This window comes from Nanorana parkeri, unplaced genomic scaffold, assembly GCF_000935625.1.
Source record: "Nanorana parkeri isolate BGI_ZX_2015 unplaced genomic scaffold, ASM93562v1 scaffold666, whole genome shotgun sequence".
Lineage (NCBI taxonomy): Eukaryota > Metazoa > Chordata > Amphibia > Anura > Dicroglossidae > Nanorana > Nanorana parkeri.
Window position 1 is genome coordinate 1408502 of NW_017306934.1, and position 15923 is coordinate 1424424.

The 15923-nt window shown below is 40.9% G+C and overlaps 1 protein-coding gene across 3 annotated transcripts in view; it reads left to right on the forward strand.

The window, feature by feature from the left end:
- Positions 1–1326: 1326 nt before the first annotated feature.
- Positions 1327–15923, forward strand: part of C1QTNF3 (C1q and tumor necrosis factor related protein 3) — a 46897-nt gene continuing 32300 nt past the window's right edge. The window contains exons 1-3 of one of the 3 annotated variants that reach the window (XM_018563468.1): positions 1327–1690; positions 7234–7345; positions 9463–9617. In XM_018563468.1, coding sequence (XP_018418970.1) covers positions 1406–1690; positions 7234–7345; positions 9463–9617 — 552 coding nt within the window. In that variant the 5' untranslated portion in view covers positions 1327–1405. The remainder of the gene's footprint in view (positions 1691–7233; positions 7346–9462; positions 9618–15923) is intronic. The other 2 variants (XM_018563471.1, XM_018563469.1) reach the window with 2 other exon arrangements.

The following is a 15923-nucleotide window of genomic DNA, read 5'->3' on the forward strand; positions in this document are numbered from 1 at the left end:
AGTTGTAGGGAGTTGTGTGAGCTGCCATTACTAACCTCTCCTTCCTAAAATTCTACTTACCTGCCTGCCATCCTGTGTACTTTCATTGGCCCAGAGAAAGCGTGCAGATTAGGAAAAACGACCTGTCTTTATTACTTGACCTGTTTTAGGTCCATATCTTGGAAGCCACACATGGCCAGGCAACTAGAATTTTCAGACAAATGTCAGCAATAGCAGCATACATATTTCTCTCATGACAGGGAGGGCTAGAACCTCTGTATGCGAGCAAATAAAATCTCCAGCGGGGACTAAGGCAGTAGAAAAAGAAAGAGTTAGTACTTTTACCCGTGACCGCATTGAAGATTTCTTTACACACTGAGAAGTGGTAATGCATGCATACACAAATGCAAATACAATTCCTTTATTCACGTTTTATGCTCAGTACTAACATACAGAGGGTTATTCACAAAAGAGTGAAGGGTTTGGAGAAGGCAGGAGAAGGGAACAATCTAGGACAACATAGCTGACCTGGAAAGTGAGCTGAATTGGAGATTTTTGGCCTAGATAGTTCACTTCTCCTGCCTTCTCCTAACTCTTCACCCTTTTGTGAATGTCTAAGATGGGCAGATCGTACGTTTTTTTATTACTTTACAAACATCGCAAGACTAAGGTCTTGCGATGGTTGTAAAGTGTATGGCCACCTTAAGTCTCAAAATGCTTAAGATTGTTCTACTGCTGTAACTTTTCAAAGGAGTGAAGGATAGAGTCAACAGCCGCCAGACTAATAAACTTTTTGTGTAAAAATAATCTAAAAGAGTTTCTTTAAAAATGTAAATTAAATATGCAATTAAAATAAACTATGGAATATATATATAAACTCTGTATCATGTAATATTTCTTGAAAGATGAAGTGTTAAACATGTTCAGTAAACACTTTCACAAAGCTGCTCAGGGGTTTTGTTATTAGGTTATTTTTGAATCGTATTTCTGGCTGAAATACTTGTGCGAATATCTCAGCCAGCATTAAGTCTGCTAACTCCAATCTGTGCGCTCTCCCTTCCCAGAATTTCCATGTCTAATGAGGAACTAAACTCCCATTAGTTCCAGGGTCACAATTTCTCATCACACTTTGTTTTTGAAAACCTGGGGCCAAGTAAAAAAAAAAACTCTGCAAAAAATAAATTAGGAAAGGTGTTACGGTTATAAATATCCTGAACTAGAACCATGATAGTATGTTAAATGAGCTTTGAAATCAATTTTCTGGTCATAGTAGAGGGATGACTAATATTTTCCTTGAGACATGGCAGAAATTATGTTAAGTGTTTTTTTTTCCTTTCCCAAGCTCCTTCAGTATAAAACCTGGTGAAAGAACACTTTCCAAGTGCTGTCTGGACAAGCTGCACCTCTCCTGGTGCCTAGATTCTGTATGGCTTCAATACGTCTTAGCGTCCTCTTCTGTCTGCTGGCTTTGTTTGCACTGCCATTTTGTTTGTGTCAAGATGAACAGGCGGAGGTGAGGAGAAGAACTAAAAATCCGGTGGCCCAAATAGTTGGGAGTCGTCAACAGCAGACGGGCAGTAATGTACCCGCCAGGGAAGTGGTAGGAGAGCGGAATCTACTGGTTGAGACATTTTCCATTAGTACTGCCACAGATGAGGTTTTGATGAAACAAGAGGTAGATGATCTAGAGCAAACCTCACACAGAGTCCAGGTACTCTGCATTTATGTTCTCAGCATACTTATTCCATTTATATCAGAAAAAAATCTTCATTGAAACATGCTTAATTTTTCAATCCATTATAAAAATTGGAGTTGGCGGTAACTCATTGATTTTTTTATGCAACATAAACTTTGCTTTTAGCAATAAACATAGCTACTGAAATATGAATATATTATAATATAGAAACACATGGTTGTAGATGTTAACAGTCTAAGATTACGCTTTGTGTGTTTAAATTTAATGTTCATGAGATTGTCCTAATCTTTTTCCTTTTATCCAATTTGTTTCTTTTTCTTTCTACTTTTGCTTATTTCCTTTCCTCTTTTATTTTTCCTTTTTATTTTTTTTACCTTTTCTTTATTATCTTTCTTTCTTTCTTTCTTTCTTTCTTTCTTTCTTTCTTTCTTTCTTTCTTTCTTTCTTTCTTTCTTTCTTTCTTTCTTTCTTTCTTTCTTTCTTTCTTTCTTTCTTTCTTTCTTTCTTTCTTTCTTTCTTTCTTTCTTTCTTTCTTTCTTTCTTTCTTTCTTTCTTTCTTTCTTTCTTTCTTTCTTTCTTTCTTTCTTTCTTTCTTTCTTTCTTTCTTTCTTTCTTTCTTTCTTTCTTTCTCTCTTCCTTCCTTTCCTACATTTTGTTTATTTTTTACTGTCATTTCTTACTTTCTTTTTTATTATTTCTTTATTCTTTCTTTCTTTTTTTTTTCTACCCTCCTTCCTTACTTTCCTACAGTTTGCTTTTTTCCCGTCATTTCTCTTTCTTTCTTTCGCCTCTTTCGTTTCTTTCTCTTTTTCCTTCTTCCTTTCTTTCTCTTTTTCCTCCTTTCGTTTCTTTCTCTTTTTCCTCCTTCCTTTCTATCTCTTTTTCCTCCTTCCTTTCCTACCTTTTGTTTATTTTACTTTTTTTCTATAATTGCTTTTCATTTCTTTTTTTTATTACCTTTCTTTGTCTTTCTTTCCTTAATTTTGCAGAACTCAGTTTTATTAATACTGATAGTGAGGATTGTTTACTGTGTTTCTCGTGTTTAGAGTCTCTCATACATTTTATTTTGTCTTCACCGTTGTTGCTTTTAGCACCTTGTGAATATTTCATTTGCTTAGCTCACGGAGTTCAAATCAGTACTGCACAGAGACACAAATGAATGCAGCTCTGTATTTATTAATACATCATTAGAACCCCAGTCCCAAATAGTATAAAAATGAAAAGCCCCTTCAAAGATAAAATCACAAAACCAGCTTTTTCTGCATTTTTCATCTTCAATCCAGAGATTTCACTCACAATACTTTTTTTTCTGCCACTAGATGTGCTTGGTTTGATAAGCCAGCATTTTTTATTTTGCTTTGTCTGAGCCCAGGACTTCCTGGACTGGCCCTAGGCCTTCTACTGGACAGTAAATAGAGAAACAGCACAGCGATGGGCTCATCTTTCTGTCACGCTGCTTTCTCCTCCTATCAGCATGCTTCTTGTACAAAGAAGCTCTGAATGGAACTCTTAATGGACCTACTTGTATCTGAAATGGCCATAGATAGAAGATAACTACAATGCAATATCAGAAAATACTGTTGAGCTTATTCATAACAGCAGTGCAAAGGCAAAAGCCCCTTGTACAAATTGCAGTGTGCACAACAATCAACCAGAATCCAATTTGCACAGTTCTAATTTCAATTAATTCTGATGGCTGGAGTTATAGCAATTACATAGTTGATTAAGTAATCTATATACAGTGAAGTGAATTTATCAAAACTGGAGCAAACAAAATCTGGAGCAGCTTTGCATGGCAACTAATCAGTTTTTCTCTTTCATTTTCAAAGCTTAACTGAATAAACTGAAGAGAGAAGATGATTGGTTGCCATAGGCAACTGCTCCAGATTTTGTTTGCTCCAGTTTTGACAACTCCCCCCCAGTAACGTTTTCTGTAAAAAAAAATACTTTTATCTATAGTGTCCCCCAGCTTGTAACATATTTACATACAACTAGAACTTTAAATCCTTCTTCATTTGTGTGGTCACAACTTCGTTCTTATTATGTTGTAGCTCAGCGGTTGCCAACCTTTTAAATCCCGCGGACCACTAATATGAATTTTAAAAAAATATATTCTCATATTTTTTGTTTCCTTGTATATAAATATATTCCCATAAAAATCATCTCTGCATTGGTGCTGACACTGTCCTTCCTTCTGGAGGGTGGCTACTTATGTTCCCCGTGGTCCCTGTGTGTGTTGTAAAGTAGTCACCGCTCCAAGCTAAACCATGTGATAGACTACAATCTCAGAACAATCAGTAAATTAGAGATTGTAGTCCATCACGGGAGCGAGCTTGCAGTGGTGGCTACTTTTCTGGCCTTGCCTCCTCCCCTTAGTCATGCAGCCCTTATACTCTTTCTCATGTCTCTAAGTCTAACTGTATAACTCATTTATGGACAACATTGTGAACATATTGTATACAACAAAAACCTATTGACACACAGATATTATGCACTTTGTATTGGGGTGAAGGTTCCTCTAAAAGAAATCTAAGTAACTAATTGATAATTGATTGATTTTTAGAAGTGAATAATCCCATACCGGTTAGGGTTTTTCTCTAAAGATAGTGAGGCACTTGCTGGTAGGGTTGTGGATGGTGTGGATGTGTCACCTAGGTTTCTCACATACAAATGATTAGGGACTCTGGGGTTTATAACTGATGTGGAGAAAGTAAACGTTTTGTTTTCTCTCAGAATCTCGGTTCAGAAACTCTGTAGTGCTTTTGGTGGGATAAAGCCTTCATCCTGTAGCCCTGTTTCAAGGGGTCATGTGAGGACCCTCTCCAATCAGCTACTGCTGTACTCATGTAGGTAACTAGGAAATCTTGAGCCTCCGCAAAGTGGGAGAATGGGACTTAGGCCCCATTCACACCTATGCGTATTGTAATATGCGCGTCTGTCGCGCGACCGTCACGCGTTTTTTTTACCGCGATTCCAAAGGCGATTCCAAAGGCTACTTGGCAGTATACAAATGGAAAACGCCCTACAAAACGGACCAATACGCAGCAAAAACGCTCCGGGACCTTTTCATGCGTGGGCCGTTTTGTAGTGCGTTCGGGACGGGCGGAAATACGGACAGGTGGGAACGATACCATTGACTACAATGCTATTTATTTTTTTGACCGTTTTGTAGAGCGTTCATCGAGCGTAGGACGCGCTACAAAACGGTCAGGTGTGAATGGGGCCTTAACATAAACACATTTTTACAGTGCCTCCACCCAACTGGGCCTTGTGCATAGCAAGTGGGACTCCAGATGAGAATGACCTTGTCCCCCAGGCTTGTCACTCACAGTTCCAGTTACTCTTGCAGTGAGGAAAAAGATCAAGCTCATGGATGCCTTTTTAAAATATTTATTTAGAATAGTAGAGGAAGAAGAAAAGGAGTTTTGGAATACCCAGAAATAGTAGTAAATCCTGGCATTTCTTGGCTGACAGTCCCTGTATGAAAGGTCAAGCTTCTCTCTTGCAATAGATCAGAACAGAATCCATTCCCACAGAGGTTCCAGTGCATACTGTGTGGCAGGTCTTGACTGTAGTTTGGACCAATGGAGGTTCGAGTGTTTACTGCAGTGTCCCCATGGATCCAATCAGCATCGGTGAGGTCCTATTCCAGTATAAAGTAAAGTCCAGGAGCACATGGTAGGCCATGAGGGCCTAAGCCCTCAGGCCTTGAAGAAGAAGAGACACAAACTGAGAATGCTACAGGGTTTTGTTATAGCCAAACCCTCCTACTGATAACACTCTTTGCAATGATTGGTTATCACAAAACCATAGCCAAATATGATGCAACTCCAGCACAATACTTTGCCCCAGCAAACTCTGGTGGATGAAAACACATGTGACTTATGAGCTCACCCTACTGGTAAAAAATAATACAGCACCTAAGAACCCGAAAAATACATTATACTAGTTCAGGAGGTGTTAGGGGTGAATCCTTACAGATCCCAAGGTCCATATCTTACTTGGAAGCCAAACCTTACTATTAGTCTCAGCTATCCATCTTTATTTAAATATGTGAGCTGACTGATGCTCACTAGAACACTAGGACACTAGAAAAAGGTACGAATACTGCCTGTTTGTGTTGAGGAACCCATTAAGGTGGCATCCTGTTAGTAAGGAACTAGCTTGTGTTTATTTAGTGGCTCGGAGGTGCAGATATTTTGTTTATTTTATGCTATGGACTTGCTTTGCAAAGCCTTTCTGCATTGAAACTGAGTTTGTTTCTTGACTATATAGCTATTTTTATTTCACTTATATGAATTTGTATGAGGGGTCCTTTATTGTTCTGTGGCTAATTCTTTTCACATTTGCTAGATCTTAAATACGCGTAGCTTTTTTGCGAGTCTTTTATTTGTTCATCGCTGCCTTACGCATGACAAATGTGGCAAAGAAGCTCATGCAGCTGCAAGCTTTCTGCATTTTTTTTGACTGCACCCTTTTGCTTGTTTGTTGCACGTGCATTCAAAAATGTGCATCTTGCTTGCCTCGCTTAGGGTACCATTAACAATAAAAGGCACTGCAAACATGCATTTTTGCACATTTGAACACTTGCACATTTGATCACATTTGCATGATTTTGAACATGTGCAAAATCAGGCAGTTTTGCATGCATTTGCGTGCATAGCAAGTGTGAATGGGGCCTGGGAAACGGAATCAGACACATGAACACTATGCTCATCCACCGTGCACGCAGGTTTATCTCTGTTCATGTGAAAAATATATATACTCCCTCGATCTTTATTACTGCCGACTCATACAATACCTGGACTTATTATCACATAATTCACTCTGCTGTGACAGCGTTGGGAAAATCTGTTAACACTGCTGCATAGCAAGGCAATGAGTTCAGGAGCACTGATACACTGTGTGAAACATATTTACTATGACATCACAGCTTCATATAAAGGCTCCCCTTTATAGCAGAAGCTGCACACTTGGTGCTATGCTTCATATGAATTTATCGACATTATTTGTAGAAAATAGGATCTGGTGAAGCTTGACGCATTTCACACCTAAGTGCTTATTAATAATTTACATCCAGAACATTACAGGAACAGGGCCCACAATTACACAATCACAAATTATTTGCCAAATCACAGGCTGCTGGGTCTGTCCTAGATAGGCACCTGATTATGTTGGTATTTTGCTTGATATATCCACCAGCGTCTGTCAGTGTATAGTTACTGGATGTAAAGAAATAACCCCGGCTTCAGGAAGTAAGTTCTGTATGTTGGTGTATCCATGTAGCATGGAGAAGTGATAGCCTCTAAGGTTTGCTGCATGTGGGCAGAGAAGATTTGGCAGGTAGTAGCAGCTGTCACAACCACCTAAAACAGGTTATTTTTGTAATTTTGTGTTGGTGCCAGGTCAGATTTACTAAGTATTGCTTGTCTTTGTTGATGGTGATTGTTGGTGCATTCAATTGCTGCCATCCTAGCCCATCTGTACCATTTGTATTTCCTTTTTTCATTACTTACTACCTGCTAATTAAAAATGTGCCCATATTTCTTTTTTTACAACAGACACCACAACAGCCGGACTGCAATACCTGCTGCAGAGGGGATTTTGGATATAGATATCACCAACCAATTGCTGGCCCACCGGGTTTACCTGGACCAGCCGGTATGCCAGGTAATGACAGCATGATAAATACAATGTTATTATTGGAAAATTTTACTGAAGGAAATATGGAAGATACTATTTCTGACGTGCACCTACAAATTCACTGGCCCCATCTCTCTCCTTCTCCTCTCCTTCTACTTCTGGCTGGTGCTACCAGCTGGGGAGGGGGCAGGCACGGCTGGCTCTGGCTCTCAGCCCCATGCAGAAGGCACAGCTAGCTACCAAGCTGGGGTGGATCCCAACAATAATGGAGGGATTTTCTTCTACTGTGGCGGAGTTGTTTTCTCTTAGCTGATCAAGGGCTTTTAGTTGCTATTGGCTGACTTTGGGTCACAGCAGTACATTAGTAAAAGTACTCCTGTGACCCAAAAGGGTTATGTGAGGGCAGATGGCATTTGCATAGCACTATTGCCCCTAGATGGAGCTGACAAGTATAGGAATTCCTAAACTCATCAGTGTCATCTAGGGGAGCTAGTGCTCTTTTCTAAACTGTTTAAATGATCTTTTATAAATTAACCTCTGGGCAGGCAGCACAGACACAATGCATCTGGTGTACATGAGACATTAAAGGAGAACTATGAACCAGCAGGGAGGAGAGAAAGTGAAAGCCGGCCGAGCGTTGCGGGAGGAGAGTGCTGTGTTTGTGGGGGGTTTTTTTGGGGGGGGGCAAAAAAAATCTTGCACCAGGGCCCTTTGTTCCTTAGGTCCGCCACTGGTTCTTAGTATACAGCGAACTGTAGCTTGCGATATACTGAGCTTTGGGTCACGGGAGGAGGCTCGTTTTTTGTCCTCCCGTGATCCTTAGGAGAACTATGGGGAAAAGCAGTGACCGCATAGTTCTCCTTTAACCTCTTTGCGTCCACTGACGTACAAAGCACGTCATTGGCAGCAGGCCCGTTTAAACAGACTCTGTTTACAATTGTAAAGCTGACTGTCAACTCTACAATAGAAGTGATTCTGGTGGCTCAACTGCTACCAGATTGCTTCTACGGGCCGGTAAAGTGCCCGCCGACACACACGCTGTGTTTCCTGGGCTCCGCTGCCTCTCCAGCAGGGCCGGGACTGGCTTGTCAGGTGCTGGCGGGAAGCTGGGGTAGAGAGCTGCAAACTTCCGTTCACCAATCTCCTCCACGATCTATGGGACCGGGAGCGACAAGTATTGCATCACTTCCAGTCTCTGAGCGGTCATTGCGGTATTGCTACTGAAGCCCAGCAATAAGCTATTGAATAGCTTATTTAAAGTGGAAAGTTGACACTAGGGGTCTTTTGGACCCCTAGTGTCACCTTAAAGAGGACCTTTCACTACTAATATCTGTCCTTATAGAAAAACTTAGGACAGGAGGTGTTGAATGTGTTTCTCTCATTAACACACAAAGCAGAAGCCAGGGTTCAAATCCTTTAGCCCTTTGTTAGGACAGGCAGTGTTCAAATCTACTTTACAAATTATAATGAAATAATCCAGCACAGCACAGACAGGGTTAACACAACCCCCTCACAGCCCCTCCTAATATTACAAAGAAGGAAATTTGAGCAAGTAAAAAGTAATTAAAACTGCAAGAAGCATTTTTAAATAATATTTTCACTTATGTTATGTGATTGGGAATTTGTAACAAATATAAAATAAGTTTTTTCCCAATTTGGCTGGAAATACACTTTAAGTATGCAGCATTCCTCTGCTCTGGAACCTTCTTAACAAGGTTGAGTATTTGATTGTAGCCAACACACACATCAACAATATACATACAATTTGGAACTATGTAGGTTAGATTTACATTTTTTTACTCTATAATTATGAAAATTCTTCCTATTTTTATGGACCTTTTGTTTCCGACTTCCAGTCAGGCCTGCTGATATGTTTACCAGGGATGATTTGTGCTTCTGGTCCACTGTAGGCTCAGCTTGTCAATAGAAATATTATGTATACATGTACACTTGACTTTCAGCGATTGCAGTAATAAAAGGTAATATTGGGCTGCACAGCACTGCTGACAAGCGTCTATAAAACTCTTCATGTTCAATAAACCACTCGAGCTGTAGCTTGGGGAAATGTGCAGTCTATAATTTGCTGATGTGAATCGCAGATTATGCAGCATTTTACAAGAGCTTTGCATTATTATATTTGACAGGAAATCATGGGAACAATGGAAACAACGGGGGAACTGGACAAGACGGGCCAAAAGGTGAAATGGGAGATAAGGGGGACATGGGCCCCAGAGGGGAGCGTGGTCATATTGGGATAAAAGGAGAGAAAGGCCATCCTGGTATTCCCTCTGAACTGCAGGTAAGTCATTTTTTATAGCTGCCAGTATTTAAAGCTGAACTTCAGGATAAGGAAATATTGTATATACACAAGAGTGATGTGTATTCTTACTGGAATGTTGGCGAGCTTTGTGTATTTCTTCCAGATCTGTGCAGTGACACTTGGAGCTTCCTGTAATAAAGACCAGTCACTGCTGCTCTTTTCTTGTGCACGATATCTGGTCTCGTCTCCGCCCCTCCAGTAGATTTCTGTAGTGGGTGGACCTGCTGGGCCCCTCCCACAGGTCCGCTCTCTGTACAGTGATGATATCACCTCTACTTTTCACGGGAATATCTGAGGACTGTAAAATAATTTGGTGAACGTAAAGAAGGTTTAAATTAGGGATGTCCCGATGCCACTTAAAAAAAAAAAACATAGCGCAAGCTTCGGCGCTAGGCTTCCGGGCATTTTGACAAGTACAAGTACTTGTCAAAATGCCCTGTATCGGGCACGATTCCGATGCTAGCATCAGTATCGGGACATCCCTAGTTTAAATCATTGGTGGCTATCGAGGAATATATTTAAATTAATGTTTTTGTGCCTGGAGATCAGCTTTAACCCAGATAGCCAAGATTACTTGCTACAAACTTGTGGCGGGGGGAAATTGTAATTTTTGTTAACTTGCTGCACATATTCCTAGCAAGTTGTAGACTTGCAGAACACTCGCAGCACAAGTTCTAGTTGACACTTTTTGAATTTGTAGCAAATTTGCTTGGCAAGTCTACAGCAAGAGTCCTGCAGGTCTTAGCAAGAGCTCTGCAAGCTCGCTGGTCTGGAGACTTGCAATGCAGACTTGCTGTAATTGTGCAACAAAATTGTGAAGCTTGGCAAGTCTTCAATAGTGTAGCAAGTCATTTTAAAACTTGCAGCTCAATTACTTGCTATCTGGGAAGGGACTTTGGTCCAAACAAAGAATGTATTATATAGTGTTTATTGACACGTTTGTTTAGATATCTATATGTATGATAAGTTGGTTTTGTGTGGGGCTTTCACCACCAAAAGCATGTATACATTGCAAAATGTCCTTTAAGTGTAACTATGGGCAAGATATAAAACAACGTATATGCCATAATATCTTTTTGAGTATTCAAAAGAAAAATGATATGGTCCTATATTTCTCTACTTTTAATGTTGGCACATTTATAAAAAAAATACTGTGTTACTTGACTGTGAAGTGCTATAAATGATTTTCTATATGTGTGTGTGTGTGTGTGGGGGATGATAGGCAGAGCGGTATGGCTGCTCTGCTGCACAATGTTTGCAGTGCGCTGCAATCCCCTTCCCAGCCACAGCATCTCAGGTTGCTGAGAGACAGGTGAGGAGATGTGTAAGGGCCATACACATCTCCCCGCCCAGCTCTTAGCAACCAGAGACGTTATGGTTGGCGTCCTGCCGAGCTCATGGCAACCAGTGACATCAAAGCTGAGGGGAATGCTTTGGTCCATGTCCCACTCCCAATCCCCCCCACTTCCCCTGCACCGTGTCAGAGAACGAAAAGGCTAGGGACACCACTGGGTGTATACTACGGTCTTTTGTTAGTTGTACCACCATGTCCTCATTGTCAATACATCTGTCTATTGGAAGTGCCGTATTTTATTAATACAAAATACAACGTTTAAAAACAAAATAATGTATATGATATTTTCATTCTGTCAACAGAACTAACAGCAGTTTTTATATGTCTGTGTTCCCCAGTAACATAGTTTTATTCCCTGACGATCCTGCCAATAGATCTGTTATTTTCCCACGTCCTTTAACAGGCCAAGCTGTCCAACAAAAGTGCTACAAAATATGTGTGCTGTAATTGTCATTTTCTTACATAGACGCGTGTTTGTGTTCATATGTGCGTGTACATGGGGGTGAAGGGCCTATAAAAACAGGTTTTTTTTAATGTATTTTATTTCACTTTATTTTTTTAACGTCTTTTACTTAGGAGTAAAGAAGAACTCTTGAGTGTTGTTTTGGTCTAGGTGGTGACTGATGTTATACTTTAAATTGTAATCTTACACTTAATATTCAGGTTAAAACTTAACCCTAACAATAAAATGAACCCCCCAACTTCTAGCCCTAACACCAGGGGTCCTAGATAAACCTTGGGCACCTCTGGGAACTATGTTTCTAATATATCTGCTCTATATCTTCTAGAGGAAGAAGAATACCAGTGAATAAGAATAACAGCCAAATTTATATTTGATTATAATAGAAGCCAATGTGTCCTCGTAGATGTCAATGTCAACCCTTAGAAGTGAGGGACCATATGTATCTGCGCTCACCTGTCACAGTAATTTTTGACATTACTGCTGAGTTTCTTAGGCCATTGAAAACTGTTGTATTGTTACCGTCATTATTGTGATGTCAGCTGTAATTATGACCTCATAGTCATAATATGAGACCTTAGTAGGCCAGGGCTGGAAAAATTCCAGGAGCCAGGTAGTCAATGCTCTTTAAAAATGACAGCTGGTGCCTAACTTTTGAGTTTTTTTTCCAATTGTTGTCAATTGAGCTGGCTCCTAAAAAAAATCCTGTTGACTCCTGGATTGGACAGAATGGGTCCTAAATTCCATATTAATTTGTCCACCCTTGTAGAAGTTATTGTAATATTACAGATATAATTGTGACTTCACATTCCATATTTTGAATCCATGGTCGGTGTTAGGATGTTGCAGTTAGCATAATAATGCCATGGTAATTATGTTGATGTCATCAATTTTATGTGATATCATACTTTTATCTAAAGATTTTTATGCCATATTATTATGATGTCACAGAGACTATTATGATGTGATGGCAAATATAGTGATGTCACAAATTGCACTTTAATGTCGTAGCCAAAATTATAATGCTATATTATATACAGTGATGTCTTCAAACGTCTTGCAATAATGAAACAGATTTCATAACTGACTTCCTAATAGGTTTCCACTCATCTTCCATTGAATAACCCTTGGTGTGCACTGCTATTTGTTATATGCGCTGTGCTGTAATATGTAATAGAGCTCAGTTTCCAGAAGTAAGAGCGGTTACACAACATTATATATATTTATATATATTGTGACATAAGGAAAGGGAAAGTCATCGAGGGGCGATATATCTCCCCTCGCTTTCTGTCCTATGTACGGAAATAGCGGAGCCCAGACCGGGTTTTTGGGCTGACTTTGGGTCTGAATGACCCAACTCAGGTTTTATGTCTCACCTGGATGGTTAGTTGCTTATCCAGGTGAGATAAAAGGAGGAAGGCAGAAACAGGATGTTGCTCTGGCCTGGGACTCAGACAGCAGTCTGAGAGAGCTACAAGTCTGATGGTTGTGAATACAAGGTTGCTAAAAAGTAGGGCTGTTACTGATTAATTAAAAAGTAGGGCTGTTCGATTAATCGAAAAAACTTTTAATTGATTAATCGATTAATTATAACGCACATACAGATCCAACTACATTGGCCTATACACATACAGCACAGCAATGAAGTAATAAAATGAACTAGGATCACACTAATCCAGTATGTTATTTATCTCAGGTGCCCCACTCAATATGGCCGCCGCTTGAGTGGAGCAACTCAGAATAATAACGTGCTGGATTAGTGTGATCCTAGTTCATTTTATTACTTCATTGCTGTGCTGTATGTGTATTTGCCAATGCCTTGGCTGGCGCTCGTGCAGAAAGTTTCTTGGGCAAACTCACCGGTCCAAGTGGCTCCGTCCGCTAACGAAGGGAAGGGGGGAAGAGTCCGGTGACGTCACGGACATCGACGACACCGGACTCCTCCCCCCTTCCCTTCGTTAGCCGTCAGGGACATCAACGTCACCGGACTCCTCCCCCCTTCCCTTCGTTAGCCGACGAGGCCACTTGGGGAAATGGGGGAGGAGTCCGGTGACGTCGATGTCCGCGACGTCACCGGATCGCCGACGGGACTCGCAGAAGCCGGCGGAGAGTTGAGTGTTTTCATTAGCGATCAAAATAAATGTAATTGATCAAAAGGTTTAACGATTAATCGAGAAATGAATCGTTAATTTCCGCAGCCCTACTAAAAAGTACATTTGTTTTGTGAGGTGGCTGAGATAAGCTCACCACCTGGTAGAGAGAAACCTGCCTGTTTAGTCAGAGCCTGGATGGCAAGGATTTATTTTCTGTTTTGTTTTATGGCAACCTTTTAAATAAAACTGACTGCTAGTTAGATTGAAAAAAGAACTTTGCTGCCTGGACTACCTTTTTTCCCCAGGGAAGGTGATCCCCATTTGAGCTATACCCCCACAATATACTATGTATAATATTTTACAAATCAGGTCAAAAATGTTCATCGGTATAGTTGTATTTTGTTATTTAGCTTATGTAATGACTACAAATGTGAATGTCCATCACTCCTGCCTCTGACTTGTTAGCAGCTGTAACCTACACATATGACACATTCATAAATATGTTGCAGATGACTTCTGTTTTCTAGAGATTAGAAAAGTAGAAATCAAACCATCCCTCAGACTGCAAAAGATACCAGGAAATGCTAATTAAAATGACATTTTCCTGGTGCCTGACTTTTGTGATATCTCTTATTTCTTTGAAGGCTATTACTCATAACTCTTGTCTAAGTTCTCGGAATGTTTCAGTGTTTTTTTTTGTTGTCCCTGGTTAGCGAGAGCTAGATAGAATTGAATGTTTCTAAAACAATGTCTCCAGCTTTTCTCTATTTACTATGCCCAGCTTTCATGACCTCAACTATACAGGACCATCATTGGTAGACAGACTGTTCTCCTCAAGCTTGCTCAGTCTTTGTCCTTTCACTTGTCCTTTCAGCCAAAACATGTGTGTCAGGATGATTGGATACTTGTAAACTAAGCCAAAAAACACGTTTTCAAACTTCCTGAGATGGAAAAGAGGCCAACCTAAATAAGGTGTGAGGGATGCTGCAGAAAATATGGTTTTCATGTTTTGGGGAATGGTTAGAACCTCTGTGATTTGCCCTCACTTGTCATGATGAGCATTGTCACTTGGAAACAAAGTGACCAAAACTTGACAGTTTTTTTTGGATTGTGGACAACTGTTCTAGTGACAGCTGGGGAAAATGGGATTCCCTTTACTTTTGAGAGATTTCCAGTAACTTTCTTTCATGTCTTTGAGAATTTGAAGGAAAATCTCCCTCTTAGTGATGCACATCTTTGCACAGACTATCCAAAAATAAACTGTAGGGATACACGTACGCATGCCTGAAGTGCATGGCAGTAAGCAGAAGTCTTCTTAACATGGTCGTATATACCAGTAAAAACATGACAGTGGTTCTAACTCTTCCCAAGTCTATGTTTTTAGTGAATCATATTTTCAACTAGGGATGCACCGATACCAATACTAGCATTGATATCGGTGCCGATACCAAGTATTTGGGCGAGCACGAGTATGCTCCTATACATACCCCCGATACCGGAACTTCCGGTCAGAGGGAGATCTCCCTCTGACCGGCAGTGCTGTGAGGGAGCATGGAGTCGGCTTCCCGGCCAATCAGGAAGCCGGGCATCGGTTTATGACCAATCAGGTAGCCAGGTGGCATGTCATGACTCTCCTCCCTGGCTTCCTGATTGATCAGGAAGCCAGGGTGCCCAGCAACAAGTAAAGCCGGCTTCCTAGACAATTAGGAATCTGGGCAGCACGCCATGACTAGATTGCCTGGGCAGCCGGTGTTCTATTTAAAGAACGCCGGCTTCACTTCCCTCGCAACACACCAACACAGCCTGGCTTCCTGACCAATCACGTCATGACCCAGCTCCCGGCTTCCTGATTGGCTAGGAAGCCGGCATCACTTGTTGCTATGCAGTCTGGCTTCTTGACCAATCATGAATCTGGGAGGCAGGTCATGACGTGCCGCCCAGCTCCCTGACTGGTCAGGAAACCACGCTGCCTTGCGGTGTCGCGAGGGAAGTGAAACTGGTGTTTTTTCGTTAGAAAACTGGCTTCCCAGGCAATCAGAAAGCCCGGCGGCAGGTCATGACCCGCCTCCCTACTTCCTGATAATCCAATCTGAGCCCACAGATGCCAGTATTGGTATTCGGTAACGGCGAGTAACAAAAAAAAAATAGCGGTACTCAATACTAAAAAAACAGTATCGGTGCATCCCTCCAATCAACCAAATATTTCCATCAGCCTCAGATATACAGTCACCTCATATAAGCTTATTTATACATTGTGATAAATTACAATGCCAGGTTGGAAACAGTAAAACAAAGGCATTTTCTGTGTAAAAGAGGATATCCTAGCACATGGACTTCTTCCCTTTGGGGGGGGGGGGGGGGGGGACCAACAGCGGGAT